This window comes from Leopardus geoffroyi, chromosome A3 (assembly GCF_018350155.1).
Source record: "Leopardus geoffroyi isolate Oge1 chromosome A3, O.geoffroyi_Oge1_pat1.0, whole genome shotgun sequence".
Lineage (NCBI taxonomy): Eukaryota > Metazoa > Chordata > Mammalia > Carnivora > Felidae > Leopardus > Leopardus geoffroyi.
In genome coordinates, this window is record NC_059336.1 from 90,113,593 (window position 1) to 90,137,523 (window position 23,931).

Genomic DNA, 23,931 nt, shown 5'->3' on the forward strand with positions numbered 1-23,931 from the left:
GCGACAGTGCCCTCCTAAGCTGGGGGTCGGTAGCGCAGGTTCGATGAGCATGTAGGTACACCAGAATTCAAATAGTACAGGACATGGAATGAGGGTTAAGTCCCAGTGCCCCAGTTCCTTGTGTGGTTCTTCCAGGTATTTTCCAACTGCTTACATTCATACTTATTGTATATATATATACAATACAATATATATATATATATATTTGTAAATATATGGATATCTTTCATTTTGTTTTTTTTTTTAATTTTTTTTTTCCAACGTTTTTTTATTTTTGGGACAGAGAGAGACAGAGCATGAACGGGGGAGGGGCAGAGAGAGAGGGAGACACAGAATCGGAAACAGGCTCCAGGCTCTGAGCCATCAGCCCAGAGCCTGACGCGGGGCTCGAACTCACGGACCGCGAGATCGTGACCTGGCTGAAGTCGGACGCTTAACCGACTGCGCCACCCAGGCGCCCCGGATATCTTTCATTTTGTACAAAAGCAGTATAGTATACATATCCTACAGTATATCTTGGGTACTGATTTTCCCAGTCAGTTTATGCATACATCCACTCTATTACTTTTAATGCCTGCTTTGCATAGTATTTCATGGATTATAAGAGCCATAATCTATATAACCAGTCCAATAATTGTTTTCAGGTTTTGTTTTGTTTTGTTTTGTTTTGTTTTGTTTTGTTTTGTTTTTGGTCCTCTGTAACAGGCTGCAGTATGAATGCCCTTATATATGTATACAACTATATCTAAATCCCTAGAAGTAGAATTTCTGGAATGAATGATATGTTGGATTAAGATTTGGAAGGATACTTCCACATTACCCTCCAAAAATATTGTATCAACCTACACTCCCACTCACAGTGAAACTTTTATTGGGTTCTTATCATACACCAGGTATCACATTAGAGGTTGACCTTAGGTCTGTAGGGTTTTAGAAAATACAACAAACAAACAGACTGAAAGACAGGAGTGGGAGCTCAAGTCTAAGATTTCCACACAGTATCAGGCATAGGGAACTGTACCTGCTAGAAAAAGTCTGAATTCTGCTATAATTTAAACAGCAAAGGACAGCATGTCCTACAGTAGGTATGGAGACAGACTAGAGTACTAATTCCAGGTTAAACTGTAGATAATTATAATAGCTAATTTTTCGTTATTTGTATTCATTAGTTTCTAACTTGTGAAAGTGTCTTACATACACTTAGTAGTCTGGTACTGGGTAAACTGAGGGCCAGAAGGGTCAGAGTTATTGAATAAATGATCAAATGAATGGATAAAAAGATCACTATCTTTAACGTTTCTGGGACAGTCATATTCTAACCAAGTTTAAATCCACAAGCATTTACAATTCGGAAAACTTACACATAATTTAAAACAGGTCAATATTAGCAAATTGCTATTTGGAAAAAGAAAAGGTGTAAGTTAGCACAGCGTATTTGCAAACTTACAAATAGACACATTCAAATTTGGTGCTAAATCATAAAATATTCTTTTGGAATTTATTTAAAAAAAAAACAATATTCAATAGGCATTCAGTGGCCAAAAAGTATGAATGGTACATATATCTACAGACATGAGAATATATAAAATGTGACGTAAGCCTATCAGAAACCATAAGGTATATTGGTCTTGCACTTCTTATTTTTTAATTTTTAAATTTTATTTATTTATTTTGAGAGACAGAGAGAGTGAGCAGGAGAGGGGCAGAGAAATATGGAGAGAGAGAATCCCAAGCAGGCTATGCACTGTCAGCATGAAGCCCAATGTGGGGCTTGCACTCACGAACTGTCAGATCATGAACTAAAGAGAACCAAGAGTCAGTTGCTCAACCGACTGAGCCACTCAGGCACCCCTGGTCTTGCACTTCTAATTTGCTACAAGACACAAACTCAGTTATAGTTCACGCAAGAAAATCCAGATGTAGGCATAACAGGATTTCCAGAAAATATGGGAACTAGAAAAGAGTAGGCCTTTGGATGGGAGTAGGTCCAACATGAGGTAAAAGAGTACCTTGGGATGCCTGGGTGGCTCAGTCAGTTGAGCATCTGACTCTTGATTTTGGCTTGAGTCATGATCCCAGGGTCGTGGGATGTAGCCCTGCATCAGGCTGTGCTGAGCATGGATGCTGCTTAAGATTCACACTCTCTCTCTCTCTCTCTCTCTCTCTCTCTCTCCCCCCCTCTCTCTCTGTCTCTCTTTCTCTCTCCCTCTCCTTCTGCCTCTCTCCTCCACTCGCTCTCTGTCTCTAAAAAAAGAAAAAAAAGAAAAGAAAAGAATGCCTTAATAGATATGTAGTATACTGGAACGGAAAATATAGGAGCAAGGGATATTTGGAACACCAAACAGCTGAGTAGTTGACACTAACAAAATCTACTAGTATCTGGTAGGGCCCCAGGTACCAAACCTCAGGTGTTTGAGGGATTCTAGTCTTTAACCCAGTCAAAAAGTAACAAAAGGGGAAGTAAAGGAGAGCAGTAGCAGTAGCAGATGGAATGGATATGTTACACCAAGACAAGTCCTATTTATCCCAATGTCTGCAAAATGCAGGGAGAGGGTCTATAGGATAAGACCATACTCTAACCACAAATATAAGACTTTAGGTCAGGATAGGGCTTGATGCTAAGTTCCAGAGTGTTTGACTAAAGCTTTTTAGGTTATTCCTCCTCCATTTTAGAAATTAAGATGATTCTGTAGGTTAAGTCAAATGGCTGAAAATCTGGAGAGAAGATAGAGAGGCTGGGAGCCAGGAAAGGCCTAACTAAGGGTCTGCCTAAGTAGAACTGAATGTTGGAACTAGATATTTTAATATGTAAATATTTCACTGCTACCACAATTTGTGTTACTACACTTCCTCCAACCTTACAGCACTCACCCTAACCTGCAGTAGCTATAGATTCCCTTGATTTCCATAGGAACATAGAGAAAAGAGAAACTGGTCTGGCTTGCCTATTATTTCCTATATATTGTTAGCCTCACATTATATGCTAATATCATAGAGGTAGGCTATTTGAGGTATGAGTCTTAGAGAAAAAAACGCTGGAAAACATTTATAAGCTTAAGCCATATCTCTATGCTGCAACACCCCTCACAATTTCTTCTCAGATAAGCATCATCCCCCATCACTGAACAAACTCATATCTCATAATAGGAAAAGTAGGCCTATAAATGAAACATTGTCTCTGGAGGTACCACCTGTGAGCTATCTTCTTGTGGGCTCTTGGCATCTTCTATCACGTACCTCCTACTCTTTGGCCACAGGTACTCTTTGGCCCAGAAAAGTCCATAGGTAGGCTGATCTGGGCACTCCTAAAAGCTTACCACTGAGGAAAATGACTTGATCCATAGATTTCCTCCCCCAAACCAGCTTACTTCACATAAAAAGCATTGGCAGCTCAGAACTAACTCACTTCATCACAGGGACAAGAGTGGTTAGTAAGAAAAGTACCAACCCGGGGAACAAAAACAGAGGTAATCCAGGCCAGTTCCAGCTGGCTGCAGACATCTTCCTTATGCTTGGGTGCACAGTATAACTCACCACAGGGCCTTTCTCATGGACCCTTTTTAAGTGTCCACAAAATCCAGCAGGTTGATTAGTTCATGATGCTTCAAAAGAATCATCAAGAGAAAAACATGCGATATGTCTTACAATGCTGGATACCTTAAAAATACAAGGGAAAAAATATAGAAAAAATGGAGCATTTAAAAACAACTTATATCCTGTGAACATACCGATCAATGATATACATGAGGTAATATGACACAAAACAAAGTGAAAAAATATATTTAAGATTATTCTTTTTAGTGTACAGTATTCATGGCAAATGCTGCACTATCTAGTTGCATAAATAAATGTATTTATTTAACAAATATAAGATATTAAACACTAATATATGTTATATAAGTTATATTATAATCAATATATTATATATGCATTGATATTATCATTGTTATGTCAATATTATGTTAATATATAAGTACAGATTTACACTTATATGTATATAATTGCATGTTCTGTTACTATAAAATGAGGCCAAAATGTGTCAACTTGTTTCTCACAGAAACCCAAAATCCACACGAGGCTCTTTTTTCCTGTACCCTTTCACTTTGCATGTTCCCTATTCTCAATGAATGTCCTCTTCTTTGTGTAAACTATTGTACTCTTCATTTTGCCCGATCTTGCACCCAAGCATGGCAGGCTTGGCAGAGAATCCTAGAGGCCCAAGATTCCACAGTGGCTGTTTGCAAGGGGGGAAGAGGCTATGGTAACTGCCACACTGGATACACTTACGTGAGAATGAGAAAGGGAAAGTACCCTGAATGCCCGGAATGCCTCTCACATATAAAATAGCTGGATGGGATTTCAGGATGCCTGTGTGGCCCAGAGATGGAGGGAGCAAATTATGGGCAAAAGAATTGCAACCAAATGCTGGAAAAGGAAAGATTTGCAATCATCTGTGTCTTCCAACTCTCTGGTATTTGCTTCTAACGGGCAGAATTCATTCTGCAAAGCATCAGGCACTGAACAAAAGACTCCTGCTGCTGGAGGTTGACAGGAAGTAACATCCATGAGTGTAAGAATGCAAGATCAAGACCCCTCCCACAAACAATGCCTATGATGAAGGAGAGGAGAAGAGAGATCTAAATTCAACCTTGCCCAGCACAGCCCAGTCCAAGGAAGGTAGGATTCAAGGAGACGAGCCTTGCACCACATTGTTCCCCACAAACTTCACTGAAGCACTGAACAAACTTCATCCTACTCTTTAACCAAGTTACAAAAAGAATTCCTTAATTCCTTCTTTTGCTCCTTAAAAGCTGCAGTAAGTTTACTAATCGGATCCACTAATATTATTTCAGAGCCCCTCTAATTGTTCAACCTAGATGTGCCTTTCCTTTCTAAGGATGTTAGTTAACTGGATATATAATTGTAAATGTAGAATACAGATGATAAAATATAATCCATAGACTATGAATAACTATTAGTTCGTTATATTAATGAACACCTCTAAGAAACATTGAGATGATTTCCCTAAGATAAGAATGTAAGAGAAAGTGAGACTATCACATCTGTCTTATAGGATTAGGTACCACTTAGGTGTTGTTTTAGTTCTCCTGCCACTCCTTCCACCAATCCCGTCTTCTTGTTGGGAATCTGACCTCCCTATTGGTTACCTCGTACCTTTAAACTGCCTGCTTTGTGACATCATTCTCCCACCAAACCCCCACCACCTGGTGGAATCTTGGGGTTTCCATGGAGTCACCTGTAAATAAATTTGGATCATCGCAAGTGACCAGTGACCAGTGACCGGTGACCGGTGACCTTCGTACTGGACACATGCACTCTTCGGCTTCAGCCACTCAGACATCCTCCAGTATCGTCTCCTCATCCCTTGTATCCGGAGTTGATGTTTCCTCTTCTCTGACCATGTCTGGTAAGGAAAGAAACTTAAAAGTTTTTCATTAGATTTTACTTTTGCCCCTAAATGTATTAGTAGATTCAAAATAGCATAGAATCATGGGAGAAAGTATTGAACTAAAACTCTGGAGACCTCACTTCAGTTTTGACTTTGGCATTTATTACCTGTGTGACTTTGGACAAGTCATTGACTCCTGAAACCTGTTTTTTCTTCATCTGTTATATGAGGATGTTAGATTGGTTGTTCTCTCTGGTCCCTTTCTTTTCTAATACTGAGTCTTAAAGGGCACCCATGTAGAAAATGAAATCAGAGGCTTGTTGAAGAGTGTTTCAACAGAAAGAGAGAAAACCTAGGTTATGTAGAAAACTAGCAATATTTACCAAGATATTTCATCTGTTAACAGTTCCTCCACTAATATTTTGACTTTAGTATTTTTAATTTAGTGCTGCTCAAAAAGTCAAATTCACATGTTTTCTAACTAATGTAGGTGTAAAGGGAAAACAGGAAAAGAGGATGGAGGAGAGTGGGCTCTAGGGAGGCAAGTCTTGAAAGGTAAGGAAGTTTAGGATTGTTTCCCTCAGCACAGGCTACCAGGAACCAAGGAGGAAGGGAAAATGTAAGAATGAAAGGAAAGAGCATAGAGGAGCTCTCAAGGGGAGAGGGTGGGGGAAGAGGTAGTTTAGGGTGGAATATTGAAGGAAACCAAAGTTTTTAAATTAAAGCAGAAAGAGCATAAAATGAAATCTGCTTAAAGCAGGGCAAAACAAAGTTGATTTTAGCTAATACTTACATTAAGAGACTAGGAAGGAAAGTAAGGCCGGAATTGGGCATCACCAGGAAAAGCAACTTACAGAAAGGTCGTACTCAGTTGTTGTTTGCTTGCTTTTTTGTATTGCCTCTCTGAACACAGATGGCACTGAAAAGTTTTGAATGTAAACATTTTAAGAAATATGCTTTAGAAATGATGCTTCTTAAAAAAAAAAAGAAATGATGCTTCTTATCCAAGAAATTAATAAAAGTGGCTATCTAAGGGGCTGGAGGAAACCGAATATTAGGTTTTATTTCATTCTGCTTTTCTAAGCCATGTAGGTGTTTTGCCTATTAAAAACAAGACTCAGTTTATCTAAAAATTGGTATCTCCTAGACTGAATCATAAGGACTAATTCCTTTGTGTGATAAGTAGGTTCCAAGTCAAGGCTTCCTTTCATCTTTTCAGTTACTTTCTTCCCAACATGGAGCACACATCTGTTTTCATATCTCAGCAACCTAAGAAGAAAAGTCAAGCCCCACATCCCTAATTCCACATTTATCTAAAACAGTTTTGTAGAGACCTTTGGGTTTTCTTACATTAAACATTTTTGTCTGTCTGTTTGATTTCAGCAATGGTGTGTTTTTATAGGCTTTGGGGATGACATTTTCCTGAATGCTGAAGATGATTAAAATATATTTTTAGATAAATAGAAAAACCTCCCTGATGCTTTTTAAATGTTCTTCCTTTTGTTATATGATTATATTGAAATATACATTTGTATTAGACTTAGTATCTGTTACTTGCTGGGTAATATTGGGGAAAATGGGACTGAATGCAGTAACAATTCCTTTACACTTATTTTCCTCTCTGCTTTGTACCAGATTTCATTGTAATACTTGTCTACAAAAGTTGTGGCTACCTATTCATTCACATTTATGGCATTTGCTTCTTGTTATGCAGTTTTTACTGATCTATCCTTGTCTGTATGTCCTGGTTAGGCATTCATTCAAAATCACCTTCTGTTTTTGTGGGCTCCATTTTGTTTAGTAGTATTCAGCAAAATTGGGTAGGCAATATTCACTTCTGTAATATTGTATGTATGATAAAGAACTTGTTATATCAGTAAACTTATTATGCCTTGATGCTTGCTACATATCCCAGTTTTCATTAATATCTATATATTTCTTCTTAGTTCTGTAATGTGTGTTTTTCATGATTTTTCTGTCTTTTCGGAACATATCTTCCTTCATATAAATCATATGTAATGTATCACTTTTATTCATGTGCGAATTATTACTACTATTACTACTATTACTACTATTACTACTATTACTACTACTGTTGTTGTTACTATTACAACCACTTTATAGATGAGTAAACTGAAGCACAGAGACAGCTTAAATAACTTGATTCTATCAAAAAGCACTTTTTGAGAAACTTAGTTTCAGGTAGTCATTTTGAGGTAGGATCAAAAACCAGGCTTAAGAAGAATGACCCTTAAAAAAAAAAAAGGTTTTATTTTTAAGTAATCTCTATACCCAATGTGGAGCTCAAACTCACAACCCCGAGATCAAGAGTCACATGCTCCTCTGACTGAGCCAACCAGGAGCCCCACGAATGACCCTTTGAATTTACCAGCTGGACTGAGCTGTATGCGAACTGCACAAGCAAAACAAGACCCTGAAGATTACAATGGTAATAGCTGTATCAGTTTCTAATGCGGGAGGAATCTACATTCATTGTATTTCTCCTGGTTTCTGGCAGCATAATGCTCAGAGTAGGGTCCTGGCAAGGATGTCACGATTATTAGTTTTTATAACCTGGTAATGAGACCTAACATAATGGGAGAACTTGAACAAGTCAGTCTGACCTCCCTGGCCTCAGTTTCCTCACTTGTGAAATGAGAATATAGAACAGAGGTTCTCTCAGGACCTCCGAAGACGGAAGTGCTTCACTTCTAGGAAACAGTATGTGAGTGGATGCTGGTGTAGGCTCAAGGGAAAGACAGGGCAGGGAGAAGGTTGCTTCTTGCTTATGGAATGATGTACGAAGCACACCACCTGGGTCTTCCACACATCTGTGCCCAAGTTGGGAGCACAGGCAGTTAATATAGAAGAGTACCTACCAAGCTACTTCAGCCCTTACAACCATCTTAAATGGTTTGATTTTTGGTATCTCAGCAACTATTGGTATTAGAGGCTTCTTGGTAGCAACAACTTTAAGATAATGTGTTTCCTCAAACATAGTGAGAATTGATCCATCTCCCTGATTCTTCATAACCCTCTTGTTCCCTACAGAAAATTTCCAAAATCCATCTTTACTTGGAACTCCAAACTCTCTGCAGCTCTCTCTCCCTGTGGTGAGCAATGCAGCTTCCCTAGCAGGAAGTGTCTACAGCTTCTCCAGAGTCTCTGCTCCAGCAGTCAGTTCGGCATGGCTACTGCCATCAGCTTCTGGCACTTCTTTCCAGCCACTCATGGGTAGTGCCTACCTTTACCAACATTCCAGTACAACTATGTTGTCTGGAGTTACTGCCCAGAGCCAGATCTCCACTTCAGCTGCTTCCTATCCAGGTATTTTTGAGTGGGATAGCACAGGGAGCACTGAAAAGAAGTCATCTTCACTTGGAGACTTCACTGTGACTGTCACTGACCAGGACACGGCTGTTTCTTCCATATCTATGGCAGCCCAGTATGATAAAACTTCAGAGGCCAATAACATGGTCCCTCTGTATCCATCACTTTCTGCCAGCCTTGTTCAGGGAACACCATCTCAGATTCCAAATCAGGGACACAGCCTATCACTTCCCTACCAGGAAGGAAGCCAGGTATATTACTATAATCAAGGCACACTGGGACCTCTACTGTCTGGAGAACTTGGTCCCTACCTGCAGTCCTATGGCTCTGTGTCATACATGGGAAGTAAGGCCTCTGCCCCCCAACCAGAAATGGTCATGGTACTAAAGGAGGTTCAGCCCACAAATGTCCCACCACCAGCCTCCACCTCTGGAATCTACTACTCTGTATCTGCTCAACCCATCACAGAAACAAGTTTTCAAGGTGAGTAGAAATAGCAAGAGGGAAAGAATTAAGGTCGGCATTCAAAAACAGGGTCAAATCTTCAGCCAAGTAGTAGTGAATCCACAGAGAAGCAGAATTTAAGTCCTGAGACTTTAATAACCACTACCCTCACTCAGTGCTCTCCATTTTCAGACTCTGTATAAGAGCACTAAATAGGGGTGGGAAGGTGGGAACACTGAAATGGCCATCTATGCTACAGGTACAAGGACCCCAAGTGCATACACAAGGGCTACCACACTTTTCACTGCCCTAGCTGATCAGTCCCCTGTACTACCACACTGTGATGAACTCCCTTCCCTGATCTATTGCTTCAGTCTCTTTGGAAAGCATTTCAGAACTCTTATTGTGATAGTGCCAATTTAACTTTCCCTCACTTCCTTAATTTACACCAGGATTTAAGACCTTGTGTTCCGAGATGCTGTCCAAAGCAAGCAGGCAAAGAATCTATCCTTATATATTTTATCAGAAAGAGCTCCATTCCCTCTCCTAGTCCATGGTGTGAAGTGTTCTTATTCTCTAAGGAAAGTGGGGAGAATTGCAAGGATTCTATAGGCTTTGTAGAAACATTTCATAATTTAAAAACCACTTTAGCCTCTTATTTTACTTAAACTTTGTATAAAATACAAAGAAAAGCAAGAATCAATGACATCAAATGATCACTGGTAAGAACTAGAAGTCATCTCCTATCTCCTAGCACAGGGTTCTGTCCATGATCCTTAAGAAGAGCTGGTAGAACCTCCTTGCCTATTGCTGGAAGGTGCATGATTTCTGTCTGGTGTCTGGGGGAGCATCTCACTTACCAGGGAATGACTTCTTCTTTGATTTCTTTGTAGTGATGGAGACTTCCCTGGGGATGGAGACTTCCCTGGGATTGCAATCTCCAAGTCAGACATTTTGTCTGCCACAAACTCCAGAATTCCCCAAGTCCTGCAGTAGCAGAAATATCCAGGTACTTGAAAGCAACCCACCTCCTGAGCTTGGAGACATCTCAGTGATAGCTCCTGTCCAGAGTTCCAGTAATCTGCTGGCACTGCCTCCAGCTCCAAGCCAGGAACAAACTGAGAATAAGAATTTGAATGATACTAAAACCAAGCTTTCAAAGCCTCTGGATGCCTACCAGATCCCATTAGAAAATCAAGATCCTCCACTACTTCCTTTAGAAATTCCTGATATTCACCAGCTCCTGGCCTGCATTGATCCCCTTGGCCAAGAGGAGCAGTCTGGTTCTGAAAACACTGATCTGGGAAAAAATGGCATGAGTCTTGAGGACCAAGGGACCCTTGAAAATGGGATTGAATCTAGTGGTGGTTTCGCAGACATCACTACTCTAGTGGATGATATTCATCTTCCCCAGCTCTTTAATTCCTTGAACGACCTTGATCAATCCAAAGGTCCCAAGGTGATCAATGCCAAAGATACCAGAATCATCAAGTTGAATGAAGTGCAAGAAAAGTCAAGTGTCATAAAGTTGTCCTCTGATCAAGCCAGGAAGAATAAACACAAAGCTGCTGAGACTATCAATGGTGTTCCCAAGACCAAAATCCAGTCAAAGGACCCAGGATGCCTGTTAGGGGAAGAAGTGGTTATTTGCAATGCTGGAGATAGTGACAGGGCTCGTGTGAATGCAGCCAAGCATTCCAACAGCAAATCTCAGAAAGCTGCATCCAGCAGGATCAGCAAAACTAAGAGCCATGGGCAGGAAAAGACCAAAAGGAGCAGAGAAAACAACCCCAAGAAAGCCGAAGAGAGTAAGCAGTCAGGGAACACAGTCAAGGCAGAAGAGAAGCCAACCATTCCCAAGATGAAGCGGAGGAGAAATCAACCTGAGCTTAGCCAAGAGACCTTTAAAAAGCCTCGAAGCTGCCTAGGCATGCACATGTTGGAGTCCGTACAGATTTTTCACGCGCTGGGGAAAAAGAATGATAAGAAAATCAGACTCTCTTCCTCGTGGGCCCTGGGAAACTCCAGCAACCCTAAAGTTACCCAGCCATCTCCAGTTATCAAACGATGGCTGGACACCCCACGTGAGGGTAAAGGTCCTGAAAAAAATAAAGTCAAAGTCCAGAAACAAGACAGTGGTGCTGACACAGAGTGTCCATCTCCATCCCAGTATGAGCTGCCACCTCCTGGGAAGGTCAAGTTGGTGCCTTTGCCTTTTCCAACCTTGGAGAAGCCTCAAGCTCGACCTGTTCTTCGGAGGCCACACTCTCTGGCCTCACGTCGGTCTGCTGTGGCTTACCCTGCCCGGCCAGGGTCCACTAGCTCAGCTCAACCTATTGCAGTCAATTCATCCCGGCCAACCCTTGTCTCCTTGACAGGTCCTGCCAGACCAGCTCGGCCAATTTCAACCAATCCAACCCGACCAGGTTTGACCAACCCTACCCGGCCTAGTGTCCCTCATTCTGCTGCATCCAGACCTGCACCCTACAAAACGTCATCCTGCACCTCTCTCCAGCAGGAACCCATTCCTACTGCTGTGACCAAACTCCAGTCCCCACCCAAACCTCACAATCAATTTCTACTCCAAGACTTCCGCTTTCAACCTATTCCATGGAGAAAACCCAATGTTCCTGAGCCAGTAATGTCGAAGCCCATCACAAAAGAACAGAGGCCAGAGCGAGAGGCCATGAAGTGGCAGGCTCAACAAGAGCGTGAGAATGCAGCCAAATACACCTCTTTGGGGAAAGTGCAGTTTTTCATTGAGAGGGAAAAAGATATGGAAATTTCTCGATACTATGGCTATGCAATATAAGAGCTGCTACGTTTGTTGGTACCACTCTGGGTACCAGCCATTTATCCATATATAGATAGATAGATATAAATTTCTCTATTTATTCAGATGTATTTTAAAACTTAATAAAACATAATAAACATAATTAATAGATGAGAAATAAAGAAGACTTTTTAGTTCTGAGATACTGTTAACTGGGGGTTTTCTTTGGTGGGGGTCGGGATAAAAGTCTGCATGAGAAAGAACCAAAAGTTGGATGGGAGAATAAGGGAAAGGGGATAAGAAGAAAAGAGGAAGGAACTTGGTCCAGGCCACGAAGGCTGAAAGGGGAGAGATTTTCTAGGTTTATAAAAAGCAGGAGTGGGGGAAATGGCAGAAGCAGGGTCTGAGGTTAGGGTTAAAAGAATAAATAGAATTGAAGATGACAGGAGATGAATCAGTCTAGGTTGACCAGAATAAATGTAAAGCCTTTTGTGGAGGCTGGCCTTACATCTCATGTCCACCCTATAGTATTTTAGAAGACAAGAGATTCAAGACATACCTCCAAAATGTTTGGGTTGTCCTATCCATCTATGACTATAGCTGGGTAAGGTAAGTACAAATCATCCATCTACTGGATGGATGGCAAGGGCTCACATTTATCCTGGGGGCAGCTGATCACTGGAGCCAAGCCAAGCCAACTGCTGTAGCAGGAGGTCCGCCGAGAAGCAGGAGGCATGCTGAGAACAGGGCCTGGGATACAAATCACTGTTTATTAAACACCTACGCACCAGGCCGGTGAACGCACTACTTCAGTTAACCAACACAACGACATGCAACGCTAGTACCACGGTGCCACTTTACTAGTGAGATTCAGCAATGGGCTTAGGTCACACTGCGGGCAGAGGAACGAGGCTTCAATTGGAGGCTTATATATGGCTCCAAAGCCTTCAGTATTAGCAAGCGCCAGCAGATGGCCAACCTGGCTTTCAGATCAGAGCATCCGGAAGTCACATGGTGGTCGAGAGCAAACTTCCGGAGGGACTTAAACGTTAACCAGGGGGGCCTGCCAGGTCGTCCTCCATCGACGCCGGTGTGCGTGCCCCTTTCTCTAAAACTGACCAACCGAAGCGCAGGAGGAAAATCCGCTGGAGGGGTCCATTCCCACAAGGTAAGAGCGGTGGGCACATGAGGGAACTCAGTAGCGCTCCAACGGCTGTAGCACGCAGGTGCCAAAGGTCTAGAGGTGCTCCTTAGGACTTGGTGGGACAGCTAGAAAGAACTGGGGGGTAGAGAGAGTGAGGGCGTGGAGGGGGTGGGGCAGGAAAGGGAATGGAGTGGGGGGAGGGGAGGGATGGGGACAACGGAAAATCACCATGGAAAAATTGGTAATTTGCTTTTTTTTTTTTTTGTAATTTGCTTTTTAAAAATTATCTTGTATTGAGATATAATTAACATAACATACAATTCACCCTTTGAAACTATAAATTCAGTGTCATTAGGACATTTACAAGCATGTACAACCATCACCATTATCTAACCCATAACATTTTCATCACCCCAAAAAGAACCCCCCTAGACCATTAGCAGTCACTTCTCATTCTCTCCCCCCCTCCACTGGCAACTGGCAACCACTAATCTTTCTGTATCTCTGAATTTGCCTTCTCTGGACATTTCATAGGTGTGAAATAGTACAATATGTGCCCTTTGCGTCTGACTTCTGTAATTAGCATTATGTTTTCAAAGTTCATCCATGTCCTAGTGTGCCCACTTCATTGATTTTATGACTATAATATTCTATTGCATGACTCTGCAACATTTGTGTATCCACTCATCAGTTGGTGGAGATTTGGGTTGTTTCTGCTAGTATTTTACATTTATTGAGAGTTTCTTCACTCCACTTCACAGATAATGACATAGGCTTGGAGAGTGTCAAAAGTTTGCCCAAGATTAAGAGCTAGCAATTGGGGGTGTTGGGGTTTGAACTCAGGCAGTCAAAATTCAGAGGTAATAAAGTCACATGACAGAACAAGCTACAAAAGGTATTCAATGGAAATACCCAGCTGCCCATTTCCCTGCCCCCTTAGAGACATCTACTTTTGCCACACTGTATGTGAATCCTTCTAGAGATACCATTTGTCTCAACATGAATGTATCACAATGTATTGACTAATTTGCCCCACTGATTTAGAATGTCACTTTTAGAGCATACTAACTTCTTGTATGTATTTGTATTACTGTCTTCAGAGTTGTCCTGACTTTTTTGCCTACCTTTTATATTTGCCATTTCTCTGGAATTCTTTTTATCTTCTTTTTCATCTTTAAAAGTTTCCCACTTTTCTTATTTGTTTCTCTTAAGGCATTATCCATTACGTTCATTTACTCTTGTATTATTTTTAACTTAAGTCTTTATTTCTGATTTTTTTCTTTTATTTTTAATTCTGTCTTGAGCTCTATCATCCCTCCTAATTCTGATTTATGTTGGTCTTTCATCTTTTTTTTTTATTATGGTAAAATGTACACAACACAAAATTTACCATTTTTTAGTACACAATTTAGCTATTTTTTTTATAAAGAAATTAATTTTTTTAATGTTTATTTATTTTTGAGATACAGAGAGAGACAGAGCATGAATGGGGGAGGGTCAGAGAGAGGGAGACACAGAATCCGAAACAGGCTCCAGGCTCTGAGCTGTCAGCACAGAGCCCGACCCGGGGCTCGAACTCACGGACCGCGAGATCATGACCTGAGCCGAAGTCGGCCGCCCAACCGACTGAGCCACCCAGGCGCCCCACAATTTAGCTATTTTTAAGTACACAATTCAGTGGCATTAAGCACATCCATGATGAGGTGAAACCATCACCACCAACCACATTTAAAATAATTATGTCAAAAAATTGAACAGGACTCCAGAAAGATGGAAGCAGCAGCATGGTTTTTGGATGTCCCCAGCCGTCTCATGGAAATATATCAAACAAAAACCAAATACCATTTCCAGAGCTTTTTCATCACCCCAGACAGAAACTCTGGAGCTATTAGATAATAACTTACCTCTCCTTCCCTCCTTCACTCCACATTCTTTCATCTTTTATGTTGTTCCTTCTAATATCTTTTAGCTTGTTGTGAATTTTTTTCAATGTTTATTTTTGAGACAGAGAAAGACAGCATGAGTGGGGAAGGAGTAGAGAGAAACAGAGAGGGAGACACAATCTGAAGCAGGCTCCAGTCTCTGAGCTGTCAGCACAGAGCCCGGCGTGGGGCTCGAATCCGTGAACTGCAAGATCATGAACTGAAGTCAGACACTTAACTGACTGAGCCACCCAGGCACCCCATCTTTTAGCTTGTTTTGAAATAGCATGTTCCAATTTTGATCTGTTTTGTGGTCCTGTCTTTTTGGACTTGCTTTCATTTTCTGAAGGGATGCTATTCTGCTCATTTTCTTATGCTACCTTTAGAGGCCGCTTTTAGACAACAGGCTTGAGTGATGGAATGTAGAAAGGGCCCACAGTGACCACCTGGTGAAATAGAGACAAAAGGGCCCACAGTGACCTCCAACCCCTGGGCCGAATACAGACTGGCCCATCAGGTGACCCACATCAAAATATCCATAGGCCCTAACCAACATGTGGGCTACTTACAACCAAGCACAGTTAGCAAAAAGGAAAAGTTCCATATGTCTCCATACCTCCTCACCTTCCCCTTTTAAATACAGCCCCCACACACTGTCTCCTTGCAGACAGTCTCTCCTTTGCTGTCCTGCCCACTGCTCCCTTGTGATGTGTTCAATACACTTCTATCGCCTTTGTTCTGCCTCAGGGGAATCCTTTCACCTCCAGTGCCACCGGCTTCCACCTGGTTGTTGCCCCACATGTGGAGACCCCCCCCCCATTCTATTGTGTAGGACTTGATCTCAATCTCATTTCTGTTATCCACTTTTTAAGTGAAATCAGTATTAATGCACTTTGAAAAGGAGTTGTGGTTGAGGATCACTTTCCTAACTTCACAGAATTTGTTTTTTGTTTTTTGTTTTCTCCAAACGTAGCGTTCAAAAACGGATGGCTTCTTTCTGAGGTTTCCTGGCTCTGTTCCCTTCTCCAGACTTTTATAAAGACATTTCTCTTTGTGTCTGTTGTTGCTGTGAGAAGTTTCTCCTCTGGGGGGGTCACATCTGGAAGGGAGCTCGGGCTGCTCCGTTTCAAGACAGAGGTGGGGCGGGGCAAGAGCACCCCCAGTCCTTTAGACCCCCTCTGGGGCTCCTTGTACTTCCTCACTTTGTGGGTGGACAGGACTGCACCACCGGGTCTCAGCTGCTGTTCTCAAATTGCGAGTGAGTACCTGCTGGCAGGTTGAAGTCTTCCTGCCCTCAAGGCCATCAGATGCTTCCTCCAGTCTGCGACTGCCTCTGGTGCAGACACCAGAAGCGGGCAAGTCTGTGCCTCTTGATGGTACTCTTCCCCACTGTTGTGTGTGGGTCTCAGCCTGTCAGTAACCAATGTGGTTGAACCAGTCCTCTGGTTCTTACTATGATTTCAAGATGTCCTTTAGCAGCAACCACCAGGAATGTTTGAAAAAATAGAGGTTTATTCCTTACACAGTACACCTGGGGCCACACAGTGAGGTCTCAGGTAGAGACAGAGCACTGGGACCAGGGGTTCAAATCAGGACCAGGATCAAGGGTGGGGGCCTGGGGTTTCAAGGGCTCAGTCCTTAGTGGTGAATTTAAAATAGGAGTGGACGGGCATGAAGCCTACTTAAAAAATGGGGTGCCTGGGTGGTTCAGTCAGTCAAGCGTCTGACTCTTGATCTCAGCTCAGGTTTTGATCTTAGGGCCATGAGTTCAAGCCCTGGGTTGGACTCCATGCTAAGTGTGAAGCCTCCTTAAACAAAACAGAAAACATGGGAGTGGGGATTTAAAACACAGGGAGAAAGAAAAGACAAGTAGCCTCAAAGGTCAGTTATTGAAATTGACCGAGATTTCTACGTCAAAGAAGCCTCAGTTAGGGGAAAGTGGCCTGGCTATTTATCCCATGTGTGGCTAGCACTGTGTTTACTGGGGTAGCTGTCTTTGAAGTGGATGCCTCTTTGAAATGAACTGGCAATCAAAGCTTAAGCCAGGCATTACAAAAAAGGAAAAAAGCAACTGTTAGGGCTTATGTTACACCCACCCTCTTGTTTTGGGGAGTTTCTAATTTCACGGTAAATGCTACCAGTGGGCCTTTGGTTTTGATCTATTTCCATGAAAGCCTTTGGGGAGATTCAAAAACTACGCTGCTGCCTCGTCTTTCTGAAATTCCACTCCATCATTTGACATAACTATTTTTAATTTGGGGGTTCTGTAATTTTCAGCTCCTCAAAGGAGAGCCCAATTTGCCCTATCCTCTTTAGGATTCTGGCTCGGACAAGGCTTTCTAAGTCTCCTCTGTCTAACATGGAACCTCATGTCTGTATTTGCTCAGTCCATGTTTGGAATTAGAAGTCAAAACATGGGTGGAGGGACATTTGACCACCATGAGAGTAGAATAAGCAGGTGGAGGGTCTGGCGGCAGGCCCTAGTTGGGAATGCACGTATTTTCCTTCCCTTTTTTCTTTCTTTTTGTATTACTTCTCTAAACATGTACAAAATGGAACCACCAGTCTGCACTCGTCCCCAGCAAAAATTCTGGTCCATGCACTGCTTTCTTCATCTTCATTTCTGTTTCCAGAAAAAGTATAAAGACACTTTGCGGTCTCTCTTTCCCTTCCAACTGCACATCCAGAACGTCAGCACACTCCATCTGTCTTACCTTCAAATTGTATCTAGAACTTGTCTACTTCCAACCGCTTTTCTCCATTGCCACTCAAGTCCAAGCCCCCATCATTCCCTGTCTGGATTATTGGCAGAGCCTCCTAATTCAGAGTTCTCAAACTTTATATATTCACAGAGCCCTTGGTGTCTCACCTATAGGCTCAACGAAACACTTAACAGTCCCATTTATTAAGTAGTTAGGTGCCAAAAAGGTAGTAAGGATTTATGCCTGTAGTAGGCTAGATAATGGCCACCCAAGCTGATCAGGTCATAATCCCTGAAACCTGTTAATATCACCACCTTATTTAGAAAAAAAGATCTTTGTGTATGTGAGTAATTAAGGATCTTGAAGGACGCCTGGGTTTAGCGGTTCCTGAGTTCAAGCCCCACATCGGGCTCTCTGCTGTCAGTGCGGAGCCCACTTCAGATCTTCTGTCTCCCTCTCTCTGCCTCTCCTCTGCCTCGCACATGCTCTCTCTCTTGCTCTCAAATGTTCAAAAAGAAACATTTTTTAAAAAGGATCTTGACATGGAGAGGTTATCCCAACTTAGCAAGGTGAATCCTAAATGCAATCGCATATGTGCATTTATATATGTATGATGTCTATGCCCAATGTGGGGCTCAAATTCACGACTCTTGAGTTTAAGAGACACATACTCCACCGACTGAGTCAGCCAGGTGTCCTTCACGTGTGTCCTGAGAAGATTGAGGCAGAAGGAGATTTGATACAGATAGCAGAGGAGAAAGCAAGGTGACCATGGATGCAAAGATTGGAGTGTGACAGCCAACAGCCACAAGAAGCTGCAAGAGGCAAGGAATGAAATCTTCCCCAAGAGCCTCTGGAAGGAGTGTAGCCCTGCTTACACCTTAATTTTGTCCCAGTGACACTCGTTTCAGACTTCCGACCTCCAAAACTGTGAAAAAATTAATTTCTGCTTTACGAGGCACCGGGTTGTGGCGATTCATTAGAGCAGCCACAGGAAAAATGCTCCAGTAACACAGCACATTGTACAATAAGACGATGCTCCAACAACCAACTAGACGTCTGAAAAATAATAGCTGTAGGAGAAAAGAAAGATATTCTAATTTCACTCTTAAATAAGCACATTTACTTGCTGATGGAGGGTGTGTCACTGTTGGGCACTGCACAACATCTCAAACCTCGGAGTTAAGTCGAACACCGCCAGCCTCATCTCCTGCTCCACACTGATTTTCAAAGATTTATTACAGGTACTGCCGAAAACCCAGCTTCAGAAAGATATGACAGCACTGAAAGGAAAATAGTATGACCTAATGTTGAAACTGTGAACCACCCATTAGCTGGAAGCTCACATGGTGTCTGACAGATGTCAAGTATTGCTGTGAACCCTTCAAAAATTTAGAAAATCCCGCTACACCCTGATGAATTTGCTGTGGCATCCTGGGGGCATCCCAGCATACCTTATGAACACAGTCCGTACTGGCTTCTCAGCTAGCACCCTTGCCTCTCTAAAATTTGTCAACACAGTCACCTTAATGATCCTTTCAACACATAAGTCAGATCTTGTCTTCCTTCTGTGACAGCCCTCTCATGGCTTCCCATTTTTCTCAGAGTCAGACCCAATGTCCCCACAATGGCCTATAAGATCCAACCTACATCAGGGGTCAGCAAACATCTTCTATAAAGAGCCAGACAGTAATGTTTGTCTTTGTGGGCCAGATTGTCTCTGCCTCAGTTACTCAACTCTGCGGTTGTATCAGGAGAGCAGCCACAGAAAATATGTGAGCAAATGGGCATGGCTGTGTCCCAATAAAACTTCATTTACAAAGATGAGTCACAACATAGTTTTCTGACTCCTATCCTACAGGACCTACTGCTGTGGCACCTTTTGCTCATCTCCACTCCAGTCACTCCGAGGCCTCACTGTTCCTTGTGTACACCAGCAAGCTCCTGGCCCAGGGCCTTTGCACTTGCTCTTTCTTGCCTGGAATGCTTTTCTTAACCTCCAAGTCTTCACTCAAAATTTTTCAATGAGGGTTTTCCTGACTACACCATTTGAATCGCAACTGCCTCCCTGTGCTTCTCTTTTCCTTCAGTCTGTTCCATTTTCTCCCATAGCGCGTAGAATCTTCTAACATACAATGTAATTTACTTGTTTGTCATGATCATTGTTTATAATCCATCACTCCCTCACCTATCACTAACATGTAAGATCTTTGAGGGCATTGATTTCTGTTTTTTGTCTGCTTTATTCACTGATATATGTCCAAGGCCTTGAGCAATGTTTGGCACATAGTGAGTACACAATAGATATTAGTTGATTGACTGAATGGATACTTTTCAGAGTATAAACATAGGGGCATGCGCTTTTTAATCTCCCATTCAAAGTTATAGTGCCGCTTATATGGCAGTATTTTTGCAAAGAAATGTATAAACCAAATACAAAATGATAAAATCCCTCAACCTGAAGTGTCCAATTCAAATAGCCCTATAATTTGTTATGTGATTTAGCCTTAGTTGAAATTTATAATCTTCAGACTGTCAATCTTAACCTAAAACAAAAGGCTTTGGGTTATTAGGAACCAAATTATATAACTCACAGCTAACTAACAAATACCAAAGGAATAAAATATGTCTAAAATTGATCCCTTCTGTATAGATTTAAGCATTAATTATAACCACACACACACACATTAAAAACCTTTTCAAGCATGCATAAAACTCATTTTCCCAACTAGACATTTTTCTTGGCAATGAAGATACCAGTCTTCAAACAAACTATAGGTGGAGCTCCAATCCTGATTCAGCTTGATGTTACCAATTTTACCACAGCTGTCTTCTCAAGGAACAACACTTCATCAGGTGACTCCAACTTCAGCTCAAAAGGAACACAATTCGCATGCATGTGCAACGTTGCATATGTTGTAATATATAAGCGTTAAAGATCCCGGTACACTTTCTGCATTCCACCCCCCTTCTTTGGGAACGCTTCTTTCTACATTCTACATCTTTTTTTAAAAAAGTATTTACTTTTAAAATTCTGTTTGCCATTTTATATCCCCAATGGGTTCACAGCAAAAATTTTAGCTGTGAACAATTTGTCTTTAGTACACATTCCATTTCTGCTTTCAAAGCACCCCCATTCCCTAGCAATGCTCAAGATAGGCTGCTTCAGTGTTTCAGTGCATGGAGTTCACCTAGAATCCCCTCGAGAAACTTAATCTTTTAAAGATTTTTTTTTTCTCTTCTGATGGCTTTGGGCCCTCATCCATGAGGGCCTTAAAACAACAGAAACTGAGTTTTTCTTGTTGTTATTGTAGACTCGTTGCCTGACATAAGATCCATGAACATGATACATGCTCAATAAATATTTGCTCAATTAATGAAGGTGTCTAGCCTTGGAGGTTTTCTGTTCCTAGTTCTTCTTTGATGTTTATTTTTGAGAGAGAGGGATAGACAGAACATGAGCAGGGGAGGGGCAGAGAGAGAGGGAGACACAGAATCTGAAGTAGGTGTCAGGCTCTGAGCTGTCAGCATAGAGCCCGATGCAGGGCTTGAAGCCACGAACTGCGAGATGATGACCCGAGCTGAAGTCAGACGCTCAACCGACTGAGCCACCCAGGCTCCCCTCTGCTCCTAGTCCTAACTGCCTTTTAGAGAAGACTTGGTCCCAAGAGCATAATGGCCACTGTTTTTCATTGTTAATTTCATTATAATTGGCCACCCATCCTTGTAATTAATTTTGGGGACAGTGAGACAACATTTATTTTAACAATATTTGAACATTCAGCAATCTTTCTTGAGTGTCTTCTGGGTCCCCAAGCTATTCTAGGTACTGGGATTACATGTGCGAACAAGTAAAAAAAAAAAAAAGCTCCTATCTTTCTGGAGATTATATTTTAGGGGGGAATTAAAGACAATAATCAATCCAGACCATAAAAGACCAAAGCAGACAGTGGTAAGGACTACAAAAAGAATTAAAACAAGAGTGAGTGGTAGAGGGTGATTGGGTGGCTACTTAGAGTGTGTGGTCAGAGAACATGACATGTAAACTGATAAGTGAATGTTAAGATGGAGTCAGCCAAGTGAAAATCAGGGTAAGAGCAGTCCAGGAAGAGGAAACAGCTGTGCAATGGAACGGCAGATGTTCAGACAGTGTGGTGGAGAGCAGTAAGCAAGAGGGAGAGTAGAAGATGAAGTCTGAGAGACAGCAGGGACTAAGTCACTCTATAAACCAGGGTGAGGAGTTTGGATTTTTTTAAAGTAGGTGCCACCCAGCATGGACCCCAATGTGGGGCTCGAACTCACCACCTTGAGATCAAGACCTGACCTGAGATCAAGAGTCAGATGCTTAACTGACTGAGCCACCCGAGTTTGGATTTTTAATTCCAAGTGCCATGGGAAGTAATTGGAGGGTTTTTAACCCAGGAGCAATAGAACCTGATTTTTGTTATAAAAGCGTATTAGCTGCTTCTGTAAGATTGCACTGAAGTAGGTAAGAATGGATGGCATTCCTGTATTAGTGAGATTGCCCCTCTAGGTATGTGACTCACCACAGAGGTAACAAGGAGGCAAGTGATACGTGCCTAGAGTCTTCCTTGTTTTTATCTTTCCCAGAAAGCCCATCTGGACATTTTTCTCTCTACCCTGAAGCTATATATTGAGGTAAGAATTTTGCCTTTTAGGAGACTTTTGCTGCTACCCAGGAATGAGCAGTTAGGAATAAACAAACAGGAAGGCAGGAGTCTGTGACACCGAACTTTGCACGAGGTCATATGGAGAATGTTATATTCAGGGAAAATGTACTGACTAGGTACATCTGGGCACCAGGAAGAAAGACCACCTCACTTCCTAGTTTGGCCTTGGCCCTCCACGTGAGCTGCCGAAGCCTAATTGCTGACAGAATAGCTTGATGCTTAGCCTCCAATCTTTGGGGCAGGAGTCCTCCTCAGTTTTGCCAAGAAGCAACGGAATTCTTGTAGCATTAATTTCCTGGATGCACATACAAAATCGTCCAGTTTGTAGCTTTTCCCGTTAATCAGGAATGTCATGAAGAATGTCAGATGTTCACCTTGGCCAGGGTTTACTTGCTGTTTCCGATACCTCTAAAGCCAAGAGTGCTGACCAGTTGCCCCAGAGGCCAAAAATTGGTCAATATTTACAGATTCCCTTCCTGAATGAACGAGATCCTGCTTACTACATCCTCTCAGCCATTATCTTAAGAATTGCCATCACCTGGGTATATCTCCTTTCTAATATCAAGGACAACCTGTGTGTGGTGGTTGCTGTGTTTGTGATTGTGCACACCCCTCTCTTATGTGCTTCCCATTCATGGCTTCTTAAAGGCTTCTCATCATAGTCTTAACATATAGCATGTTTGTAAACTCTGTTAACTTGTTACATTAAACATTACAAAGAAAAACCACCACTTGGAGACCGTGCTTAATGGCAGCAGCTGCCCCTGTTCCCCACCCCACCAGCTCTGCTTCTGCCTGTACTTGCACCATAACAATATCCACCCACTGGATTTGTTCACTGCTGTATCCCTAACAACCAGAACAGAAGCTGACACATAGTAGATACTCAACAAATATTTACTGAGAGATTGAATGTGTTGGATTTTGTCCTGTGTTCGCTCCTGCCAAGAGTCCAACTGCACTGTATGCCTTCACTATGACCAGCACCCTCAGTGCCTCAATTTCTTTAGGCTCTACCCACTATGTTTACATTCTGAAAGGAAAGAGTCAGTAGAGAAAGAGTTTTGAAGACAGAACAGAGTGCCCTTTACAACTGTCTTCCCAGAGTTATCTTCAGAGGATCCAGGAAAATTGATAGTGGATCCTTGCACTGACATGCCTATTTAATGTTTATTATTTTTGAGAGAGAGACAGAGAGACAGAGAGCAAGCAGGGAAGGGGCAGAGAGAGAGGGAGACACAGAATCAGAAGCAGGCTCCAGGCTCTGTGCTGACAGCACAGATGCGGGGCTTGAACTCACAGACCATGAGATCATGACCTGAGCTGTAGTCAGCCGCCCAAGTGACTGAGCCAGCCAGGTGCCCCTGACATGCCTATTTATGCTTTAAGGGAGAAAGAATCTGGCAAGTGCTTTCAGCCCTAAGTCTGGAAAGCCAATGACCACATAGAATCACTTTGGGAAAATCCCAGACACACATACACAACAGAGGGCCAGAGAAATTAGAGATCTGGACA

General features: G+C 42.2%; 1 protein-coding gene across 1 annotated transcript; it reads left to right on the forward strand.

Moving 5' to 3' along the window:
• Positions 1–3,915: 3,915 nt before the first annotated feature.
• Positions 3,916–12,126, forward strand: CA3H2orf78 (chromosome A3 C2orf78 homolog). Its single transcript, XM_045446482.1, has 3 exons — positions 3,916–5,428; positions 8,462–9,223; positions 10,078–12,126. The coding sequence occupies exons 1-3, from the start codon at positions 5,332–5,334 to the stop codon at positions 11,994–11,996; spliced, it is 2,778 nt and encodes a 925-aa protein (XP_045302438.1). The 5' UTR covers positions 3,916–5,331; the 3' UTR covers positions 11,997–12,126.
• The last annotated feature ends 11,805 nt before the right edge of the window (positions 12,127–23,931 follow it).